At 51.6% G+C, this 15988-nt stretch overlaps 1 protein-coding gene across 1 annotated transcript in view; it reads right to left on the bottom strand.

Moving 5' to 3' along the window:
* Positions 1–15475, bottom strand: part of LOC144155989 (uncharacterized) — a 60872-nt gene extending 45397 nt beyond the window's left edge. The window contains exon 1 of the mRNA XM_077687741.1: positions 14959–15475. Coding sequence (XP_077543867.1) covers positions 14959–15453 — 495 coding nt within the window. The 5' untranslated portion in view covers positions 15454–15475. The remainder of the gene's footprint in view (positions 1–14958) is intronic.
* Positions 15476–15988: the final 513 nt, after the last annotated feature.

The following is a 15988-nucleotide window of genomic DNA, read 5'->3' as shown; positions in this document are numbered from 1 at the left end:
GCGTGGTACACCTTGAATAGTTGTGTTAGTTTCACTCATTATACGAGGTACTTGACACTAAGAAAATGAATTCTAGACACATGCTCTTGTTTTTTGTTTGTTTGTTTGTTTGTTTGTTTGTTTGTTTTCTAGCACGGACTTTTTAACAGAAGAGCTCAGAGCTGTTTAGGCCGAAACAAATCCGTCCGTCACACCAAAAACAATTAAAAAGGTTCCGGAACACATAGAGTTTCATACTTATGTATACTAGAGGGAAATCTCGCTGTAGTCGCGGGCCGCCGAGGGTGGCGCCATTGCTGCTAGCGACATTCCTCGCCTACTTGGCTTAGCTAGCCATTTGGCTGCTGTTTTGTCTCGAAGCCAAAATCAGCAAAAAAGGGTAACATGTTATTATTGTTCATCGTGCGTGAAGCTTCTAAAAACACTGACAAATTAATCTTTTTGGAGGTTCAATTTTACAATAGCAAAACAAATATGATGAACCTTCTGCAGTAATATTGTTGCTTTTTTGCAGCCAGAGGCAACTTGTCAGCCTGTTCATGGGACATGCCAAGGACAAGTGGAACGTGCCTGCACGCTACATGACGGAACGCTCGCTGAAGCGCGTGCTCCCCTAGACACTGGCGCCAGATTTCCCTCTAGTATATATTAGTATGAAACTCTATGCCGGAACTTTTACGCCATGAAACCGGCAACCAGCAACCTGTGTTTTTCTTACTCGTGTGGTCCGTCTTTTGCGCTAGTAAAATGTACCCATTATCATCTAACCAACTAGCCCAACTTTCCGTCCTTAATTCGTTGCTTTCTAGTTCATTGGGCCCTGTTCTTCCTCCTTTTTTGTGTGTTAACCCTTTAGTCTCTCTTGTTTGCTGGCTGTTACATTGTGTTTTTCTTACTCGTGTGGTCCGTCTTTTGCGCTAGTAAAATGTACCCACTAAGCACTCGGCTACCCCACGGGCCCGAGGAGTGCGGGTTAGCATGCGGCGAGGAACAATAACATGTAACGCTAATTGAAAATAAAAACGCTTCCCGTGGTCGGAATTGAACCTCGGTCCTTCGCGTTATGAAACCGGCGTCTATCCGATTGGGCTATCATGGCATTCCAGAGCGCACATCATTTCCTTTTGGTTCGTACTGCGGGTGTTGGCTTTGGACTTGGCCGCGGCTTCTAGCGCGTGCTAACTCGGTCCACTTTGGGAGAGACGTGAAAGCCTGCGGAAGAAACGAACCGGGCCTGCCAGTCGTGGAGAACGTTCGGCGCAAGTTCAGAAATAAATGTGAGGCGATGACATAGGGAGCGGAAAATTGGCGCCTTACCAGACAACTTGAAGGCAAACTAAGGTAGGCTCAACGGGCCATGGAACGAATAATGATCGCAGTAACACTTTGAGGCAGGAAACGAGCTTCCTGGATCAGAGAACAAACTAGAGTAGAAGATATCATAGTTCAAATAAAGAAAAAGAAATGGACTTGGGCTGACCACGTAATTAGGCGAAATGGCAATCGGTGGACCACCAGGGTGACAGAGTGTATACCGAGAGGCGGGTCAAGAAAAATAGGAAGGCCAAGTACTCGATGGAGGGACGAAATGGGAAATTCATGTGCGAAGAATGGACCTGAGCGGTGCGGGACAGGAGCGGTTGGAGGTCGATGGGAGAGGCCTTCGTCCTCCATTGGACATAGTGGGCTGCTGCTGATGCTGCTGCTGATGATGATGATTCAACAGCCGGGTTTCCGACTGAGGGAGAGGGGCCGCCAGCTCTGCTGTTTCTCCAGCCTTGCACCACTAGTGCAAGCTGCGCCAATATTTTATTGAGCTCAAACGTGTGACTTTGCGCACGGACAGCGTCTGCGGAGGGGCTATTCCCCCCCGACATCGGCCCGTAGCGGTGACGGCCTCACGCTGCTAGCGTAGATGCTCCGCTAAGTGTGAGTATACGGCGTGGGCGCCTGTCGTGTTCACGGGGTACATATGTGCGAAGCGCACGAAACGCATAGAAAACAAAACATGCTATTATTCGGCTCCTCAATGTTCGGCTGCTGCACGGAAGCGGCAATAAGCATGCATCACCACTCCGTACCAGCAGCGATCCGCAAGAAAACGCGGAAAGGCCAAATTAATGAGAATCTTCGAAGCACGCCATGGTTTATATCAGCAAATTTTTTTCCTCGCTACTTCAACAATGAAGGAAAACTCACCGCGCATTTCACTCTGTGAAGGCGGTTGTCCAGCAAAGCTGCGTGCGTTGGGGGGGGTGTTAACGCAGGGCTCACCGGGCGAGTGTGCATCGAACTTTTATGTCTGAGGTCAGGTGGATATAGAACCACCGTCTGTCGTACACGTTGCAGTTCGAGCCGAGATGAAGATGGCGAAAGTCTGCTTGGAACCTGGCGTGCACGCCTTTGAACTCTTCCAAGTTGGCACTTTGGCGCCGAAGGTGCTTTTGCAGCAATCTCTAGCTCACGATGTGCATCGTCGGTTCTCGCTCGTCGCTTACATGCCGTCTCGCGGGCACGCTCGTCGGACGCCACACTAGTATCGGCACGCCATCGACGATTGCACTGGCGTCGCGGTTTATCGGGCCCCGTTGGCATCACGTTTTTCTTCAATGGGTAGGCTTCACTGTGCAACACGCAATTCGGGAAAGTCACATTACAAAGAACAAGCTTCCACCGATCTTCTTAAGATGACTTCACCTTTACACACATATGCATTGCTACGAAGACATATTTTTAGTACCAGCATAAGCTATATTACACCAAAATATCAAGGCCCTGGGACCTTGCCGCTGTAAGCTTGACTTTGTACGCTGACATAGCTTACGCCAGTCGCCTTAATGTCGGCTTCACTCCTCAACAACAATGCATTGTTGAGAAGTTGAGAAGACCCTTCTTCAGGGGCCGTATAAGCCATCTTATACCCAAAAATGAAGTCCCTGTATCAGTATCAACTTGGTCTTTGTAAGCTGGCTTTCACATTGCGTTATCCGCGCGGGGTCCACTAATGCCTGCATCCTAGCCATAGCTTGGCACTGTAGAGGCAACAGGCTCATACAATACGGCAGCCGAACTAATCGAAGGCCACCGCACTGGCAAGTCAACCGCCTAGCGCGCTGCTCTGCGGGCAGGCTCCTCTTGTAGAGACTCGGGACAGGCCCATCTGGAAACCCTGATTCAGAGTGGTGCATCAGATCATCAGTAAGAAGTCATATCATCGCCTGACCCATCCCCAAATGCATGCACCCAACATTTCATACTGAAAGGCACATACATCCAGCCAGGGCACTAGATCTAAAATTCCCCCTCCCCGAGCGACCCTCTGTCGATGCCACAGTCGGCAGAAAGAGCCATTGGCCAGAGCAGTTATTCACTTCTCATCATCGCCTCCTCTTTCCACCCTCACCCTTCTCACCCGTGCCACAGCGTGCAACGTTAAAACAAGGGGCGACGAGATGACTGTGAACGTGCACCTGTGAAACCGGAGGGTTTTTTTTTTTTTTTTGGCAACGTGTTAATCCGTATCCCTTTCCTTTCTTATTGGCGGTTGCTTCGAGATACGTGCATTTTTTTGTGGGGGGGAGGGGGGGGGGGAATCGAGTATAAAAGTGCCGGTATTAGACAGCGTTACTCCACAACAGGGGAATTATGTTTTTATACCCCAGCCTGCGTGCTTATTTAAGGGCAATTTAAGAGGAACAATACGCTGCGTACTGTCTTTGTCCAGGCACGCGAGTGCTTGTGTGGGACACTCGTTGGCACCCTGGGGTTTTGCTGAGGGGAGAGGGCTTTCTTTTGTGGCTGGACTCCCTCACCCCCCCCCCCCCCCCCCCCGCCCTCCTCCACACGAAACATGCCACATTGATGACACATGCAAAATACGTGCAGTGAATGGTGCATGGTGGTTAGAGAGAAGAAATACAGGAAGGAGACGGCAGAAAATATGTCCTTCTTTATAAGATAAACACACCGAAAGAGGATATCCGTTTGTTAAGCGAATAAATGAAGCGGAAAAACACAAATCATATTTATGGTTTCATTGAGGGCGAGACAGGTTGCCGGAGAACATTTTGGCCCAGTTCCCGTAACCCCATGCTTGTTTTCCGTTGGATGTGTGGAGAAGCATGGGTTTATTGCTTTTACTCGAATCGACTTGCAGCAACTGTTCCTTTCCGTGGTAAAATTGCGCAACTGCGCGCACTCACAGTCTTTCTCTCGCGTGGTGCCGCTGCGCGTCTTCGGTTAGCGGAGTCAGCGGGTATCACGTTGTTTTCGTCGCCGGCCGCTCCCTTTGAGAAGCGGCGACGCCAAAGATGCTTTTATGGCGGCACTGCCTCGCTGCATGCGGTGTGAATATGTATCTTACTGGAACTGAATAAACTGCCTGCTGCAGTGGATCATCGCTAAAGCGGTCTATTGTTGAGCACAGGTTCGGGGTTCTATTTCTGGCTTTCTAGTGGACGTAGAATTGGAGGAGAAATACGAGAACTCTTGTGCACGTAATCCCAATTGATCTAAATAAATCTTGTTCTGTTACGAAGCTCAAAGCCCAGAAGCTCAAACCTGGCTGGTTGGACTTCAAATGTGGATTCGAAGCAGCTGCAAACACACTGCAAACGCGCGAACGGTTGCAGCCCTTGCGCGGTGCTTGGGCGGACGGCACGGAGCACTTATTTTAGCTGCGTCATTAGAGGGAAAATGAACTCAGCACACATTTCACGCGCACACTTGTGGACTACTATGCCAACGGCACGTCGGATCGCAGCCGCGTTTCCACAATGCCTCGCGGCGCATTCAAACTGGGACTTAATTACTCGTCCCGGCAAGTCGTGTAGCGTACGCGCCTGCGCTGCTCTAACAAGGCCGCATCGCACGCCCGCTGCGGGGAGCGCTATATGCGCCGCGCGACAGAATGCCATGACTAAATTTGGACAGCCTACGGGGTCCGCAAAACAAAAGGGAACAAGGAAATCCGCCGCGGCTGCTGCTGCTGCGCCTTGGCAGCGCCGGAATCGAGGAAGCGTGCGGGACGGGCGCGGTGCGCGCGCGCGTTTCCCTCTTCTCTCGTTTATTTCCCGCCGTGGCTACACCTCGATATCGACGAATGCATCGGGGGCCGGGCGTCCGTTCACTTTCCTGCATCCAGTGGTGGCCGCACGGTGTTGCACCCGCGCATATAATAGAACACGCAGGTCGCACGATCGCGCCCGGCTACACTGCTACACACCTTTGTAATAAAAGCCCCCTGGGCGTCGCCATTCTCGACTCCTGCATGCGCGCCAAGGGATAACGATGGAGAAAGTAGCAGCGCCGACGCTCCGAGCGCGCTCGCAACACTCAAAAAGGCTCGCGGGTGAGCCCTCCACTTAAGCGATGCAACGATCTACGCGGGGGGCACTTGGCGGAGTGTCCGCGCGAATGTGGCCCAATCAAAACGGGCCACTTAATCATCGGTGAGCGACGGCCGAGCTGAGAACGGTGATCAGTCACCCCGCGTTGTTGCTTTAATTATATGGCGACGTTTTCGCGTACACACGTGGCTCTAAATGAGGACCTTGGCGAAAGCCCCTGGTGTATTATAAAGTTTCTGCATACTTAGAGCGGAACAACCCCGGCAGAGGAAGAAGGAGTAACTGCGTCGAAACTGCGCCCCTACAATTTCAGACCTGGCTATGCCGTCAGTTCAGAAAGCCAGTTATCAGTACAACCACAAAATTATAAACTTACTGGCTCTCTCGTACATCCTTTTCATGAGAAGGCTGTGCGCTCAGCAGTGACTTACGAGCATGAACCTAGTCTCGGTTTCGTTTCTAAAGATCGCAGGCTCTGTGGAAGAGCCTACAATGTGTTCTTATAGTCCATAGTCCCGTTTCCGATAACATCTAACTCGGATACTTCGATATATTCCAAATATAGAACGATTCCCCAAAATACAAGTCGAACTTAACTGCAGCGTAAGGAGTAGAGAAAGCGCTGCTTCCATCTCACGGCTGTAGCAACCACGCCCGATAAATCGAGCTTCGGGTCCGTCAACCCACGCGTGGCTATTCCTGGTGGTCGAAACGCTTCAGCTAATGGTTCGGCTGGCGATAACGGTAACGGCATGCGGGCGTAGTAGACGCCTTGTGAAGCAGTTGCCATAATCGAGAAGTTCTGTTCCGCCCTCCAGGGAGCCTAACGACCGGATCACGTGCTGACGGCTAAGTTGATGCCGGGGGGTAACTTGCGGTGTACGCTATTGTCGCTGCTCTTTGAAATAACGCAGAGGCTATAGAACCCTAACTAAAACGTTGGTCACGCTGCGAAAAGTCCTATAACGGCAGAAATAGACCGATGCATTGTGTCGAACTTCCAGGTGTTTTGCACTTTTTTATGGCTTCGATACTGACGTCAGATACGTCAGGCTTTCGCCGTCCCATTTTTTATTGTATTGTTCACAGCTTCCCATCTTTATTCTCTGCCTTTGTTTGTTCCGATCCTTGACTCTTTGGCCCTGCTAATGTTTTCCGACGCCACTCGATACAGAAGACATAGTGTATATAGGGATGACAACGCCAAAGGGGCGAAGCCTCTTGTCTTTTTGCTCCGAATCTTTTCGCCCAAAGAACCGTTATCTGTCCCCGGCACGCTGGCGTGCCGGAACGCTAGCGAGCGCGAGCACGACGTTGAGCAATCGATAGCACTGTTAAAGTGGGCCCGCCCGTGTCATGGACGCTTGGGGAGCGATAACCTCTCGCATTGCCGCCGTTAACATTGTATACATCTGGTTCTCGGCACTCATTGGCGTAAGAGAAACATCAGTAACAGTTATTGATTTATTTGCTTCCGTCTAGCACACTGGGCTTGTGGTTGGGCCTGGGAGGACAGGTGACGCTGTAAGCATTCTTAATTAAAAACTACGTAGACTTCTTTCTCTTGAAGATACAAGTTTACAGAGAAGACAGCATTACATTCGAGTTCTCTTTACATTGCAGAGCTCCCTATATAAGAAAAACGTACGAGATGCGGAAGAGAGAAAAAGATCACGCACGTATATACGCACGCACCCACAATACAGACAAACACACAAAAAAAAAAACTGCGCAGGCGTAAGGTACCGCGATTCTTCCGGGTTTCCCGTTTTTCCGTTATCCAAGCTACAAGCGCCGAGCGTCGCGAGCCCTCGTTGCGAGCTGAATGCATACATCGTCGTATACGCGGGGAGTTCGTAAGGTCGGCGGTCAGCGCATTCCTCTTGTGACCCCGGCGTGGCTGGCGACAGGAGCTGCATGGGGAGCAGTTGCCGGCGTGTGTGCGTGCGCGTTGTTTGCGAACACGCAGCCCAAGATGCGGGGCTGGCGGAAGGACACCGTCCCAGCTACAGCGGCCAGAGGTCAACGCCGTTATACGCGCGCTGTTATTCACGTCCCGCCCGTCCCAAAGTCACCGCGGGCCAGTGTCGCCTCATTTGGAAGCGAACGACCCAAAACACGTTCCGCTTACATTTTTAGGGCGACAACATTGCTGTACTTCAAATGCGCCTTACGCCACGTAAAAATATATATATATATATACTCCGTGCCCTTCCACTTCCTTCCAAGATACTTGCTAGCCAATCAGCTGGATGAAAATTGGAAGGACTGGTGCTTTATGCAAAAAGACAAACATGAGTCTGTACGTTTCCCTCCCGCGCCGTTGGCATCTTACTGACTATTTCTCACCACCCCAAACCACTCGACCACGGAGGACAGCAGTCAGGTCGCATTGGGCCGCGAGACCTCCACGTTAAAACTCCCACCAGCCCAACGGGCATGGCGTTGGGAAGAGCTTGAAGCCTTGCTTCGCGTGTACGTCCACCCACCCTCCTATGCATGCATAAAACGGCAACCGGTGATGTGCGCGTCCTTTGACATGAAAGACACCGGCAAAAGGGCCGCTCCGCAAGCCTTCCAAGCTGGACGAGAAAAACACCGGTAAAATTGTCCCACAAGGGGTCCTTCAAAAAAGGAAACGCAATACACAAGCTCGAGTTCAAAACATTTTCTGTGTACACCGATTTATCCAATGGGGAAACTGAAGCATGTACGGCGTCGCTGTAAAGAAAAAAGGGGAGAAGGGGCGAATTCTTTTGTTTTGATGAATCAGTCTCAAAGAACACAGATAATGATGGCAGGTGCAGTAGAGTCTTAAAAAGCATGAACCCGAGTACGCCTCCCCAGTGCTGTCCTCACGCCAGCGAGGAGCGGGTCTGATTCGGGTCGCCAGTCGGTTAGATGATAGCCTGCAACTGTCACTGTCCGAGAGGGGTAATCCGCCGCTCAAAAGAGCGACAATGGCGTATAATTACGTATTCTTGTAAATCAGTGTCTCTCGTGACGGGCAGTATCATGGTTCCGCCCCTCGTTCGGGGTGACTGCCTCTTGAGAGCGTGACCTTGACCCCGCGCACCATTCGGCGCCTTGACTTTTGAGGTGAGCGAGGCACGCCCCTGGTACTGAGGATGAGGAGGTCATTGTGATGGCCATGACGATGCTTTGCGACGCACGTGAGTAGTGAGAAATTTTAGTTTAAAGCAAGGGATACATCATACTTTAAAATGGACCCTTCCTCCTCAACATTCAAAAGGCATAAGTGACGTTCATAACAAACGGATGGATCATCACAACTCCTCAACAGTCAACACCGTCAATATAGTGCTGTATACCCGCTACGCCTCAACCGGAGGTTATACGTTGAGTGCGGAAAAGCTGACGTCGGGGTACTTCATGACCTACGTATTATTGCACGCGCAAAATGTTTTCGCTGGAGCCAGGTATACGCACTCGGCGATAAAGCAAGGAACCTACCTTTTCTCCCCCGAGTCGCTGCGCAGAAACCGTAAAATTTGCCCAAATTAGTGTGCCAGCTAGCCCAGAACCTGGAAGTGATGTGGTCACTAATTTACAAGGCTGCAGTTCTACACCGAGCTGCAGTGAAGGATTGAACGCTAATGAATACGGTGTTAGGCGACACTGATACAGGCTTAACATTATACGGCTGTATCTAGAAGGCTAGTCCCGGTTTGCACCACACAACACAGAGTAACGCAACGCAAAACAGCCCTCACTCACTCACTCACTCACTCACTCACTCACTCACTCACTCACTCACTCACTCACTCACTCACTCACTCACTCACTCACTCACTCACTCACTCACTCACTCACTCACTCACTCACTCACTCACTCACTCACTCACTCACTCACTCACTCACTCACTCACTCACTCACTCACTCACTCACTCACTCACTCACTCACTCACTCACTCACTCACTCACTCACTCACTCACTCACTCACTCACTCACTCACTCACTCACTCACTCACTCACTCACTCACTCACTCACTCACTCACTCACTCACTCACTCACTCACTCACTCACTCACTCACTCACTCACTCACTCACTCACTCACTCACTCACTCACTCACTCACTCACTCACTCACTTCACCCACTCACTTCACCTACACAGACGTGAATAAAAGCGCGCGCCCGATAAAAGTGGCAAAGCACTACACGCGTGTCATCACACAATCCAAGTCAATTCATGCCCCAAACACCGGGTGTCGAACCCGCGACCTTGAGCCCATTAGTGCAACGCCATCGCTACTTAGCCACGGCGGCGGTAATTAAGAGTTGAACCAATTAGTTTTTCGGTGCAGGAACCGTATGAAGTATCACGAGTACAACATTATTTTCAAGAGAGGCTTGGGGCTGCAAGAATGGAATGTGGGAGGTTCATGAACAATATAGGCTCGCGTTCGTTTAAACGGGCGCTGACGTCAATCGCTAAGGAAGCTACGGTGGGTGCAACCGTACCCTGCACACGGGCTCCCCGCTAAACACACCAGTATCTCCCGCATAACTATGCGGTCGATATTCTATCCCCTGAATGAAGCTGTAAACAAAACAAAGGAGCCCTTTTAGTTCGGAGCAGGCCCGCCCTTCTCGTCGTCGACAACGTCATTCCGCCGCTACTCCTGTTTCTCACAGCAGTATACGCCAGGGCACTAAAAATAGCTGCCCGTCATTGCCGAGGCAATAAGCCTCGTAACGAAAAACACGAGCGCGCGCAGCTCTCGCTCCAGCGCATGCACGTGATGACAATACCGCTCGTTCGGCGAAGGCGTTCCTCACGAAGCGCATCGACATTGCGCCGCGACCCCAGTGAAAGCGCCTTCTTAACGGCCTTCGTTGTACTGTTTTATGGGGCACGACTAGTTTTCAGCGCAGAGTCGGGTGCCTGAATAAAACTTGAAGGAAAAAAAAAAAGGCAGATTTGCTCAGCATAATAGTGAATAAATGCGCGGAATTGATTGCTAATTAGCTTGGCTACACTACCATTTATATATTTAATGACTGGAAACTAGTACTAAACACTAATATTCGTCTTACTTTGTTGCGTACACATATGCAGTAACCAGCATCTTTCATTTGGTACCTCGTCGCACATGTGACGCTACGTTGATGCTTTAAGGCTATGTTCAGACTATCGACGCAAAGGCCATATCGGGATCTATGGACGTAAAAAAAAACGGCATGTCACGAAGTTCGGTTGACTGAGATGTGAAATAACGTCATTCTTTACAGTTATTACGACAGCTCCGGCAACAGTCTGAACCCGGCCTAACGAGACATTAATCACGCCGACTGCCGTATAAGGTGAGCAGCTCGAATCGCCTGTCTCTGCCCCTAACACGCGGCGATAGGGGGAGAGGAGGAACGAAGCGGATAAACGTAACCGTGCACGGTTATTCCCAATCCCAGATGAAGGAAAAAATAACTAAGTCTGGTGAACTTAAGTGAGATTGCTGGGTTTAACGCACCGACGGTACACAGGCAATGAGGCACGCCGTAATGGTGGGTTCCGGATTAATTCTGACCACCTGGGGATCTTTAATGTGCGCCGAAATATCGCACACACGGGCATTTTTGCTTTTAGTCCCCATCAGAAAAGCAGCCGCCGCGGCCCGATCTCGAACCCGCGTCCTCCTGCTCAGCAGCACGACGCCTTAGCCACTGAGCCACAGCGGCGGGTGCTTGAGGGTGTCTAGGTGTCTACGTGCTTTAATTCGAAAGTATTGTAATTATCCCGGGCTGCGCGCTCGTTTGGTGTTTGTTTGTTTGTTAGTCATTTTTCGCATCTTGCACAAGGAACAGGACGCTTTCCTCACATTGCGCATTTTTTCACTAAGCGTGCTGCTACAACTATGGTGAAGGCGCTCATCTTATTGGGACAGAACCATCTCTGGCCCCTTCCATGCAGATCACCACCATGCCTTCCTACGCTACATAGACCCTGAGCTCAGGATGAGGCTGCCAGAGGTACTTCCGCGCCGATTAGAGACGTTATACCACCGACTTCGTCTCAACGCAGCGCTTACGAAGTCATACCTTCTTCGACTTGGTGTCACTACAAACCCTTACTGCGACAACTGCGGGTCTCCGGAAACCGTGAAGCATCTGCTGCTAGAATGCTCCGCATACATACACGCAAGGTGCAGTCTTGTGCAGAAAATAGAGCGTCTCAGCCCAGGACCAATTAGCTTGAAAGTACTTCTTGGTCCGTGGCCATCTCCACCAGCTCAACGCAAAGTACTGGAGTCGTTGTTCGACTACCTGGACGAGATTGGCGTGATTGCAGTAATCTAATATTTAGAAGACAGACTTTTTAATCCCGCTATTCACAAACTGAACGTCATTTTTTATTTTTCTGTCTTCTTTTATTCCTTCTCTTTCTTCTGCCCTGTCATCTATGGGGCCTTTTCTTTCCCCCTCCCCCTTCCCCCGCCGAGTAGCATGTCGGTGTCGATATTCCGCCAAACATGTCGGCTTTCTCATCTAATAAAGAGCCTTCTCTCTCTATCTCTCTCAGGGCGCTTTCAAAGCACGCTCTTTGGAGCCACGAAGGGGAGCGCGATCGTCTTGAACTGCTGCTCTCCTCTTGGCCCATTTTCTGTCATATTTCTCAAACGCAGTATTCTCTGTCACGTCAGTATATATTAGTACTTGTTCAGTCACTTGCCTTTCGACGCGCCACTCGCGGTTCGACGCCTTTTCCTGGCACGGTTTATCTTTTTTTTAGTTCGGTAATGGAGCTCGACACGTAGATTTTTCCAATCACCTGATGTGGACAACGCCATGTTTCTCGCCTCATAAAAATTCGGATGACGGTTTGCGGTCGAAGGCGAGCTGTGTTTCTCTCAACTTTGGACTGTACTATGCCGTTGTGGCCGCTGGGGGTGTTCTGGGTTCATGTACTGGTGCTAAAATATCTCAGCGCACCAAAAGCCTCTAAATGGTCTGGAGAATAAAAACACCGGCTTTTTCGTATAAGGGAGGGGGGGCTCGCTTGGCGCCGCTAAGAATGCGGTTACAGGCACCAACGGTTACCGAACGCCGACGGAACAACGACAAACAGCCCTGAGTCGGGAAAGAATTTTTAAGCATTTGGAATCAAAGTTTAGATTTTACTGCGCTACGGAAATAATGGGATTTGAGGTTGGCCTTAATTTTAAATCCTTAGTCCATGGACTAAGGATGTAAAATTAATGCCAACTTGTGTTCTTCACGAGCGGCGAAGTCTGCAGGAGCATTCTCGCCTTTGCCTCTATCACAGAACGTGCCACTACGGCTGGCAACCAAAACTACGACCTCAGGTAAAACAGCAGCACAATGGCTCGTGGCCCCATAAAACTCCTTCATGGACTGCCTAAAGATTGGCATAACGCCTAAAGGTTGGCATAACGCCACAGAGATACCCATTAACCACAAGCTAGGTGCCCCGTAAATGTATAACGGATTAGGCTATATCGATAACATTTGGAGTTTTCAGACGGGAACCAAGCAAATTCCGTAGGCATTTGAGTACATCATTGCATGTGTGCACGCGTGTGCAGTAATTCTACATCACTTTTGTCAGGAATACGACCGTCTTTGCCTTTGCTTAAAGAGACGATGATGTACTTAACGATAAACAGAACATGCACACGTTCCATTCAGATACCCATTAACCACAAGCTAGGTGCCCCGTAAATGTATAAGGGAAATATAGGCTATATCGATAACATTTGGAGTTTTCAGACGGGAACCAAGTAAATTCCGTAGGCATTTGAGTACATCATTGCGTGTGTGCACGCGTGTGCAGTAATTCTACATCACTTTTGTCAGGAATAGGACCGTCTTTGCCTTTGCTTAAAGAGACGATGATGTACTTAACGATAAACAGAACATGCACACGTTCCATTCAGATACCCTTCAAGAGGACCACAGCGCATCTGATGTTGGCGCACAAAGGAAGGTAACCTTTCCAACCACTTCAGCAGTGTAGTTTGAGCAAAGGAAGGAGCGATATCCTTTGGTGTGAGCGCAGTTACGTTTGACCCTGCTCCTCAATCATGATCTCGCTTTTCACCACATCAAAAAAAAAGTAAAGCGCGGGACCCTGGAGTCCCGCGCTTTTTTGGGCGCTTCCCCGGGCGCCCTACCGAAAATCGCTTCTCCGACCCCGCGGGCGCGGAACACACGGCGGCCAGCATTATCTGGTGCGAGATAAAACACTGCGGCGCACCCGGAAAGGAGCAAAAGCAACAGCAGCAGCAGCCCAGAGAAAATCGGGAGGAGAGCCAAAGAAAGCTTCGCTTTAAAACTTATCTCCCTCACACTGCGTTACGTAAGTGCGCAGTCGAGTGCGCTGCTAGCTCCTGCTACCTCACGCGCAGGCAAATGGTAGGTAGTAGCTGTCTAGCAGACTTGGATGCACAGCGCGCTGAAATGGCATTGCTTGTCCCTCTCACGAGTACGACAGCACGCGACAACTAATACATCTTAGCGAGCAGGCGTTGCTTCGCTAACGACGCTACGGAGAACGGGCAACGGCAAGCGCACCGACATACGATAGCCTTCACCCCGACAGCAAGCCGTCCGTCAACGCGCGTCGCCGGCGACACTCAGCAAATAACATACACTGACGCTGCCCACCCTGTTGCCTTCGTCGCCCGGCGCTTCCTCATTTCGCCTCCTTCCTTCTCCCCCACAGCTTGAGAAAGGGAACCATGACATGTACTTGACTCCCTCTCTTAGGCACACGTATGCACGCGCTAGGATATTTGCTTGAAAAACAAGCCTTCCTCAGCACCGAGTTACATAGACCTTTTCAGCTTCTTTGTCCTGGGAAGGGCCATTTCAACAGCAGCGCTGTATAAGCTATTCGTTCCGCCGTCCAGCGTTACCAGAAAAAAATCCCCCCAGAAATACCAGCCCACGTGAGCGTGCCCCTCGTGAGGAGCGCCGGCGTCGGCCAGGTGCTAGACCTTCCAGAACACTCTGCCCAGCGTTCGTGGCGTGATCTCTCGCGTGCTGTTCTCCTCGCCCGTTCACGTGCGTTCGCGCCTGAAAGGGGAGCACAGACGGCGAGTTCGCGCTACAGACACCGAGTTCGCGAAGCCGGTTGCCGCGCGTTCTGGTGCGTGTTAACGCGGTCCGCTTTGGGGACATGTGGAAGCCTGCAGATGAAACGATCCGGGCCTACCAGTCATGGAGTGCTTTCAGCGGCAAGTTCGGAAATTCATGTGAGGTGCAACAGCGGGGTCTCCGAAGAAGGGAGAGGGGCCGTCAGCTCTGCTCATTCTCCACCCTTGCACCACTAGCGCAAGCTGCGTCTTTTTTTTTTTTTTTTTTTGTCAATGCTAGTCATGCAGGTCAGCCAGGGTCGGCTGGAGAGCACGAAAGCCGCTATTCGATGTGCAAATCAACGTACAGCGAATGGCGTATGAGCTCCCGCGTACTGACAGCGATTAACGACAGTGTTAGCGAGACCTAGTTAGGAGTTCCTTGAACCAAGGAGGGGCCCGTAGTTCGCTGCAAGCTCCCCGGGCGATGGGGGCCCAGCGCCCAAGCAGGCTAGCGTGGCGCTGAACCCCGTGCGCATGCGAGACACGCACCTTGAGCAGCTTCTTGCACGATGCGAGCATCTGCGGCGGTCCGAGCCAGGGCGTGCCCTCGCGGTCGGCGTCGTGCTGCAGCGCGAACAGGCGCACCATGCGCAGCACCAGGGCGTCCGTCTTGAGCAGCTGCAGTGCGGAAGGGTCCTCGAGGAAGGCGGCCCTGGCGTACAGGGCCTCGAGGGGCGGCAGCGAGCCCGGCAGCTGGTCCATGAGGAGCTCGACCGGCAGCTCGGCCAGAAGCGCGCGGAAGGCGGCCGGCGCGAGGCGCGAGATGAGCGCGGCCGCCTCGCGCTGCTGCTGCCGCTCGCAGAGCAGGAGCACGCGGCGCAGCGCCGCGCCGGCGCCCATGTCGCTCAGGCTGGCGCGCTCTTCTCCCTCGTGCACGCCGGAGAAGCCCTGGAGCCAGTGCGAGTCCCTCCACGTGAGCTTCTGCACGTTGCGTCGCTGCGCGCCGGCGGGCCGCTCGGGCCGGATCCGTCGACCGCTGCTCATCGTGGCCGCCGAGACGCCACTGGCCGATCCCGATGCCGCCCCGGTCCGCTCTCCCCTACTGACACACTGAGCCAGAAAACGGGTTCGCCCAAACACGCCCGAGGGCCGGCCCGCCCGAAAACGGCAGCCGCCGCACCTCGGCCACCACCGCCAGACCACGGTTCGAAGAGGAAGAAAAGAGTTACTCCCTATAGGTCTGCGCCCTTTCCCTTCTCTCGCCCCGCTGCTTTCGTCTCAAACTAAAGCAGGTTCCCACGGGCCTTCAGCACATGGGGCCTTCCCTTCCCCATGCACTGTTTGCTGATTCGCTTGTCAATGAACTTCCCAGGTGGAAGCTACAATAAATCAATCAATCAATCAATCAATCAATCAATCAATCAATCAATCAATCAATCAATAAATCGATCGATCGATCGATCGATCGATTTTAGCCAATCTACACACAAAAAGATTTCTCATTCTCGCGGTGATCCCCCTCCTTGTGTGGTGCATCCGGCCGAATGCGGGGTAAAAGGAGTCGAGGGGCAACGGTGCG

Source organism: Haemaphysalis longicornis, unplaced genomic scaffold (assembly GCF_048455015.1).
Source record: "Haemaphysalis longicornis isolate Haplotype H1 unplaced genomic scaffold, Haemaphysalis longicornis Haplotype H1 scaffold_1, whole genome shotgun sequence".
Taxonomy (NCBI): Eukaryota; Metazoa; Arthropoda; class Arachnida; order Ixodida; family Ixodidae; genus Haemaphysalis; species Haemaphysalis longicornis.
The sequence above is the reverse complement of the archived record's forward strand: the minus strand, read 5'-3'. Positions and strand labels throughout refer to the sequence as shown.